Below are 9024 nucleotides of genomic sequence, written 5' to 3'. Positions count from 1 at the left end.
AGTATTGTACCCAGTGATGATACAGTATTGTACCCAGTGATGATACAGTATTGTACCCAGTGATGATACAGTACTGTACCCAGTGATGATACAGTATTGTACCGAGTGATGATATAGTATTGTACCCAGTGATGATACAGTATTGTACCTAGTGATGATACAGTATTGTACCCAGTGATGATACAGTATTGTACCCAGTGATGATACAGTATTGTACCCAGTGATGATACAGTATTGTACCCAGTGATGATACAGTATTGTACCCAGTGATGATACAGTATTGTACCTAGTGATGATACAGTATTGTACCTAGTGATGATACAGTATTGTACCAAGTGATGAAACAGTAGTGTACCTAGTGGTCATACAGTATTGTACCTAGTGGTGATACAGTGTTGTACCCAGTGATGATACAGTATTGTACCCAGTGATGATACAGTATTGTACCGAGTGATGAAACAGTATTGTACCTATAGTGGTCATACAGTATTGTACCTAGTGGTCATACAGTATTGTACCCAGTGATGATACAGTATTGTACCGAGTGATGAAACAGTATTGTACCTAGTGGTGATACAGTATTGTACCTAGTGGTGATACAGTATTGTACATAATGGTGATACAGTATTGTACATAGTGGTCATACAGTATTGTACATAGTGGTGATACAGTATTGTATCTAGTGGCCATACAGTATTTTACCTAGTGGTGATACAGTATTGTACCTAGTGATGATACAGTATTGTACCTAGTGATAATACAATATTGTACCTAGTGATGATACAGTATTGTACCTAGTGATGATACAGTATTGTTCCTAGTGATGATAAAGCATTGTACCTAGTGGTGATACAGTATTGTACCTAGTGGTGATACAGTATTGTACCTAGTGGTGATACAGTATTGTACCTAGTGATGATACAGTATTGTACCTAGTGATGATACAATATTGTACCTAGTGATGGGTAAGGACAGTGAGGAGAACATATGGGGAGATAATTCACTACAGATGTAGACATTTATCTAAAGTACTTTGGATATTCCTGACAATTTGTTTAAATATAAAGTGATAAAAATCCTAATTCAATCACTTGGTGATTTATAGAAGTCATTATCAAACACTTTATACGAGATGATTGGATTACAGTAGCCTCCACTGATTCATACCTCAGTATTAACAACGAGAAAGGTTGTCTCACTAACATGAGTTCCAACACATACAGGGAAGGGAAAAAGTACCAAAACATCTGCTGGAAATCTTCACTATAATTCAACTGCTACAAAGATTTTGAAATTGATTATGTCCGCTTTTAGTCTTATCAAACAATTAAGAAGTCTTTATTAAATAACTCTTGTCATTTTATCAGTAAATCAACATTTCATTAGCCTTTAGCTTGTAATTATATATGAAATAATGGTAATGCTGCCACCAATATTCTTTATTAACAAATTAATACTCCACCTATATAGTCATAATAGGATAAACTTACAGTAATCACCTGAAATTGTTCAAGTCATTATTTCCAAAAGAGCAAATCAAAATCCCTAGTAGTAAAACCAAATCAAAATCCCTAGTAGTAAAACCAAATCAAAATCCCTAGTAGTAAAACCAAATTAAGATCAATTTCAGGCATGTCATTAACCCAGCTATCCGAGTCATCATAATTCAAACATACACAAGCCTTGAGAAAAAGCAAGAGGCCCAATGGGCCTGAATCGCTCACTTGGTATTAATCTCACACTTGTAATCTTAAAAGTGGACTAAAATATAACTACAGGCAGAATATCAGGGTTTGATTCGTAAGAACCTATTAAAAGATTTAAACATATGATGCCCGTGACCTTGAATGTCGAACAAGGACATCAGGTTGAACAGATTTATAGTCTTCCAACCCAGCATGCTTCTAGCAAAATATCATTACCCTGGACCTTTTTGTTATACAGAACAAATCATTTAAATATTTAAACATATATTGACCACTGTGACGTTGAATATGGGCGAAGGTCATTCATTTGAACAAACTGGGTAGCCCTTCATCCCAGCATGCTACTGGCCAAATATCATCACCCAAGGCCTTTTGGTTATTCAGAAGAAGTTGTTAAAAGTTTTTAACATATTTTACCCCTGTGACCTTGAAAATAGGTGAAGGTCATTTATTTGAACAAACTAGGTAGCCCTTCATCCCAGTTTGCTTCTGGCCAAATATCATCGCCATAGGCCTTTCGGTTATTATGAAGCAGTCGTTTAAAGTAAAAAATTGACGACGGACGCCGCACCACAGCATAAGCTCACTTGGCCCTTTGGGCCAGGTGAGCTAAAAACCCAGCAAATATCAAATATTAATCATGGAAAAACATTGTTCTCTTTGTTACAGAAAAGATAGTGATTATGAAATACAAAATATCAAAAAACATGTTAAGCTATCTAGATAACCATTCATTAGTACATGTACAACCCATGAAATGTTTACTTCAGCGTTATTGATGTAATTTATTTGACATTTAACTTAATGTAAAATATTCTATTAACCTCCACAAAACTCAAATCAGGGCTATATATGTAACACTGTTCATCAGTCTTAGAAATTAGGATTTACATACCGTAGACAATAGGTCTTCGAGATACAGATTACCTACTGACATTTTGATAGACCAGACCTTAACCAAGAAAATCTTACTTATATATTTAGTGCTCAAGAACATCAATTTCAAGAACATAAAACAAAGAAAACATGTGTATAATAAAGAAAGACAAGTAATTTCCCAAAGGACTTTTTTTCTCACTACTGTGACTTATCATTGAATTATACACACAGAGGAAATGACTTCATGATTCCTACAGACCTAGATATTTTCACGTTGATTGTCTATGGGTCTACCATGAAGTTCAAACACTGGTCCATCATTCAATAGGTAGCACTATATATTGAGCGATTGTATCAATGAAATGTTTGACAAATATTTTCCTTTCAAAAATGTTCATCCAGACTAAAAATGATGGTATTGATAGAGCTAGCACAGCAACGTGAGAATCACATTGTCTTATTGCCCTTGTAATCTATTTGGTATAAAAAGAGTCATCAGGCCACATCTACCTCAAACAGTTGATGTTAATTTCTAAATCCTAATTTTGCAGTATACAAATGACAAAATATCAGATTGAATATACACGGCTTCTGCTTTGTCAAAAATAGAATCTAGTAATAAAGTGTCAGAAACTTCACAGATGTTCATCTATAATTGTTTAATTGAGGAAGTTATTATGCATAATTATCTTTTTGCATTTAAGAAGAACACCAGACCTGATATTATCATAAGCGGAGTAAATGTTTTGAAAATTTGATGTTTAAAGTAAAGTAGAAATCGCATCATTTTGGCAACAACTGCACTTAAAGGAAATAAGCTTATAACTAAAAAATAAATAAAGGACAATGTTGCAATTGAGTTTCTTAAAACTTCAAATTTTCAAGAGTGCACATTGTAATGAGTTTAGGAAACAAACGTAGAATATGAATGGGAAGTTTACCATGGGTTTAACTGCACACTTGTAGAAGATTGACAGCACTCCTTTTGATATTAACAGATTTATCCTATTTACTACACAGTCTGGGTCTGACACTAGACCACACACACACCATACAGCAAATCCATATTGTACTTTGTAACACTGCCAGCTAATGTTCTGTTGTATTACATAATTAAATCATATCTACCGGTAATGGGGGTAAAAATTCAGTGATAAACAGGTCCCCTTTACTTGTGTCACTGAACACCTCACTATACCAGATCCCTATGACTGATATATACCAAATCTCTTCTTATAGCTGTCAACACTCCCTCATTACGAGGGAGACTCCCTCATTACGAGGGATACTCCCTCATTTTCATCAAAATTTACCAATCTCCCTCGAAATGCCCTTATTCATGTCCAAACTCACTCAAACTCAAAATCTACATCCTGTGGTCAAATGATCTCCTAGTTAATGCAGGGTGTGTGTAATGATCATAACAGGTGTGTCTGAATCAAACGAATGCTTTTTGGAGTTATTTTGAAACATAAAAAGGGAAAGATAAATTTAACAAAACAGTTTCAGTTGGGTTTCACACACTTTCTCCCTCATTGGAACTGAGGAATGGGGGGAATGATTGTATGTATCCAATGTTTACCTGGTGAAGTCCATACATACACCGATATTTGCTGTATGTATCCAATGTTTACCTGGTGAAGTCCATACATACACCGATATTTGCTGGATGTTACTGAATACCATGAAACTTTCGCCATGGCAAACATTTGCCCTTCACCCGTAAAATTACATTTCATCCAGTGTATATTTCGCCCTTCACATTTTATTCCTATATAGGGTACTCTGTGTACTAATATCTGTTGTCATGATATTTTGCCCTCGCACCAGAAAACAAAAGAGGCAAAAGTGAAACTTTGGCGAAAAAGTATACAATCATGTCACCATTCAGTAATGAAATAATAACTGTGTTCTAATATCCACCATCATCAGTTTGCCAAATAAAGTTATAAATAATATAAATTGTATTGTTCGTGCATGTCTATATGATTGAAATATTACAAAATGTAAACTATGAAGAATACATAACTAATTGATTTCCCATTAGTTCCAGGTGTTACCCAATCCTTGTTTAGGTTCCAGGTGTTACCCAATCCTTGTTTAGGTTCCAGGTGTTACCCAATCCTTGTTTAGGTTCCAGGTGTTACCCAATCCTTGTTTAGATTCCAGGTGTTACCCAATCCTTGTTTAGGTTCCAGGTGTTACCCAATCCTTGTTTAGGTTCCAGGTGTTACCCAATCCTTGTTTAGGTTCCAGGTGTTACCCAATCCTTGTTTAGGTTCCAGGTGTTACCCAATCCTTGTTTAGGTTCCAGGTGTTACCCAATCCTTGTTTAGGTTCCAGGTGTTACCCAATCCTTGTTTAGGTTCCAGGTGTTACCCAATCCTTGTTTAGGTTCCAGGTGTTACCCAATCCTTGTTTAGAGTCCAGGTGTTACCCAATCCTTGTTTAGAGCATTAAATCATATGTGTACAGAACAAGTGCATGGCAATACAGACCTTTTGTTGTCGTGTTGAAGGTTTTTCTGGGTGATAAACATTTAATACAAATTTTTGAAAAACTGCCTTAAGGTCATAGGGGTGTATTGATAAACGGAAATAGGAAGTACATCCCTAGCATAATCTAATGTTTAATATTTAACTGATGAATATTGTATGTTTATTATTGACAGAACAGTGTGTTCTTTCAATATTAAAGTATTTCAAACCAATCCAGGCATTAATTCAGTTGTTTTTTATCAATGAGTCACATGTGTCCATGTTTCTGTACTTCAGGAAACCGGCTACCTATTTCACTACTGTGAAGTTTTTCAAGAAAGATAACTCTTACCTGCAATTACTATGCGTATATGATTTTATTATAAAATGTCAATTGTTAATCGTTTATAGATAATTAATTTTACACAATTTCACCATTTATTAAATTGATATACATTAATGCAATACTAATCTATGTCAATATAATTTTTATTGACATTATTTTGGAAAAAATTGTGTCTTTCATTTTTTTTCAAAATTCACTCCTTTTTACATAAATTTCCATTTAAAATCCTTAAAATTGTGACAACCTATATTTTTTTTGCAGCAGAAATTTTTCTTTAATTCAAAGCAATATAACTACAAAATTTCAAGAAATTCTACTGAGAAATGGTGACACAATCCTATTACCTTAATAACATTAGCCTGCGAAAATAATAATACAATATTGTACTACTGAGAAGAAAACATCTCCGGATATGTAAAGTAGAGTCAATTTAATTCCAAATAGAGACCACAGGCCTGCTAGTAATTGGAAATTACAACAGAGCAAAAAACAAAATAGGTTGTTATGTCATAGTATGGTGTATTATCTCACAACTACCATGTAGTGTAGTAAACACACTCTACATTTCACATGTTATGTCATAGTATGGTGTATTATCTCACAACTACCATGTAGTGTAGTAAACACACTCTACATTTCACATGTTATGTCATAGTATGGTGTATTATCTCACAACTACCATGTAGTGTAGTAAACACACTCTACATTTCACATGTTATGTCATAGTATGGTGTATTATCTCACAACTACCATGTAGTGTAGTAAACACACTCTACATTTCACATGTTATGTCATAGTATGGTGTATTATCTCACAACTACCATGTAGTGTAGTAAACACACTCTACATTTCACATGTTATGTCATAGTATGGTGTATTATCTCACAACTACCATGTAGTGTAGTAAACACACTCTACATTTCACATGTTATGTCATAGTATGGTGTATTATCTCACAACTACCATGTAGTGTAGTAAACACACTCTACATTTCACATGTTATGTCATAGTATGGTGTATTATCTCACAACTACCATGTAGTGTAGTAAACACACTCTACATTTCACATGTTATGTCATAGTATGGTGTATTATCTCACAACTACCATGTAGTGTAGTAAACACACTCTACATTTCACATGTTATGTCATAGTATGGTGTATTATCTCACAACTACCATGTAGTGTAGTAAACACACTCTACATTTCACATGTTATGTCATAGTATGGTGTATTATCTCACAACTACCATGTAGTGTAGTAAACACACTCTACATTTCACATGTTATGTCATAGTATGGTGTATTATCTCACAACTACCATGTAGTGTAGTAAACACACTCTACATTTCACATGTTATGTCATAGTATGGTGTATTATCTCACAACTACCATGTAGTGTAGTAAACACACTCTACATTTCACATGTTATGTCATAGTATGGTGTATTATCTCACAACTACCATGTAGTGTAGTAAACACACTCTACATTTCACATGTTACTTATTTACTTATTTATTTATTTCCAATTCAACAGACCCAAGGGTGCGCTTACAGAATGGATAACAACATTACAACACAAGTATAAAATATCACAGTCAGTTATGGATGTAACACAGACTAAAAGATACTCATATGTAAAACAAAAGGAATTGGTGATAGCAAATATTCTTTAACCGTACTTTGAACTCATCGCGCAGATTACGACCAGTATCACAGTCTGCAGGTGCAAAATCAAGATAGTTAAAATTACATTGAATCCTGTTTAAAATACTTTACTTTCTTACATTTATTCTACTTCTCTGGCAGTAAAACTGGTTAAAACGAATTGATCGCAGATTACGACCAGGGACTAAAAACACATTTGCTTGACTAAATATGGACAATCAAAAGCACTATTAACACATTTGTAAAGAAATACACAGTCTAAAAATACCCGCCTATGTTTGAGGCTAGGAAGGTTAAAATGCCTACAAGTGTCAGCATAAGACATGGAATTGTAGTCAACGTGTGCCTCAAAACATAAACATTTCAAAAATTTACGCTGGACAACCTCATGTAATGTGACAAGTTTTCCTGTGTTAATGTTAAGCCAATAGACATGATGTCATAGCATTAGGTTCAAAGTTTCTTCTCTCAAAGAATTCACTTGATAACAAAAACCACCTTTATGTCCTAAACACATTGTGAATACATATTTATTCATGTGATATACGTCTCTTTTGTATTTCTCAATGAGACACTTTGCAATCTGCTTAATATGACATGCTGAATAGCATTGAATTGATCACTCAAGTAACTATTACTGTTGGAGTGCTGTACCAACAAACGTTTGTCCTTGATGACATGCAGACATGCACACAAGACAATAATAATATAAAAATCTCTTGGAATTTCAGAATGTATGGATTCAATTGGATTTGTTGCCACAAACATAATTTCCATGTGTCATGGTATAGCCATTCTGATTTCAGTTTATTCACACATTCAATTTAACAAGTTACACAGCTAAATATTTTTTTGAATATAAAATTGGATGCATAGTGGCATTGGAAATTTGTATTTAGAGGGAGGCAACTCCCTTAAACTGCATTACCTGTGAGGCAGCACAGACTCCAAAAGCCTTTAGTATCACATCCACGATTCGTTGAGAGGTAAGAACGTTTCCCCCGACAACAGCTGCACTCTCTGAAGGGTCAAGGATACTACCGCTGGGTATGATTGCTCTGACAGGCTTAAGACAGCCCTGTATGGGTACAATCAACATAATGACATTTAAATTATAACTGGGCATCAAAATTAAAAGTGACATACAGAAAATAGGAAAATATTGGATCTGTTCCTGTTTGCAGCATTGAGATGCTATCTATTTGTTGATTAATTAACTTTTTAATCAAACAAAACTTTTTAAACATCACAATACCATACTGAAAACCATATTTTTGCTAGACTAGTGCATTGAAAAACCCCTGAGAATACAGCCTAATCAAAAGCATCAAGAGGACTTTCTCCACTTTCAGTAGGCTTGGATTCAAAGAAGTTTGATAGGTTGTTTATCATGTAATTTGTTAATTTTGTCGTTCTTTAAAAAAATAGAAATGAAGTTTTATTTTACTAACCTGGTTTAGAGGTACATCATGGCCAACCATACATCTCAGACAGTAGATCAAGGCTGACAGAGTTACTGCCCTTGGAGCATTACAGTTGCCATGGACTTCAAATGATGTTCCAGTAAAATCAACCAATCCTGTTCCCTGTAATAAGAAACGTAATTTAATTGGTCTATTAGTTTTTTATAAGAACCACATATTTTTTTATTCAATTGAAGAATACCTCAAATTTTCCGAAATTAAAACTGTGTAGTGTTGTACATTTTGATTGCACGTTTTATACATTTATAATTTGATGAATTGTAAGGTATCCTACGGAGCCCGTTAACTGACATGCTACACACTTATTTTATTTCGTTTTATCGAATTGTTATTTCGTTTTTTCGAATTATTATTTCGTTTAAACGAATTATTATTTCGTTTTTTCGAAATATTATTTCGTTAAAACGAATTATTATTTCGTTTTATCGAAATATTATTTCGTTTTATCGAATTATTATTTCGTTTTA

The 9024-nt window shown here is 34.0% G+C and overlaps 1 protein-coding gene across 2 annotated transcripts in view; it reads right to left on the bottom strand.

Moving 5' to 3' along the window:
- LOC110446313 (5-oxoprolinase-like) overlaps window positions 1–9024 on the bottom strand; it is a 114736-nt gene that overhangs the window by 64390 nt on the left and 41322 nt on the right. For both annotated transcript variants that reach the window (XM_021491398.1, XM_021491397.1), the window contains exons 29-30: window positions 8525–8659; window positions 8002–8151 (exon numbers count right to left, since the gene is read on the bottom strand). In XM_021491398.1, coding sequence (XP_021347073.1) covers window positions 8002–8151; window positions 8525–8659 — 285 coding nt within the window. The remainder of the gene's footprint in view (window positions 1–8001; window positions 8152–8524; window positions 8660–9024) is intronic.

Source organism: Mizuhopecten yessoensis, unplaced genomic scaffold (genome assembly GCF_002113885.1).
Source record: "Mizuhopecten yessoensis strain PY_sf001 unplaced genomic scaffold, ASM211388v2 scaffold2671, whole genome shotgun sequence".
NCBI classification, from domain to species: Eukaryota; Metazoa; Mollusca; class Bivalvia; order Pectinida; family Pectinidae; genus Mizuhopecten; species Mizuhopecten yessoensis.
Note: the sequence above shows the minus strand (reverse complement) of the source record. Positions and strands in the feature narration are given on the sequence as shown.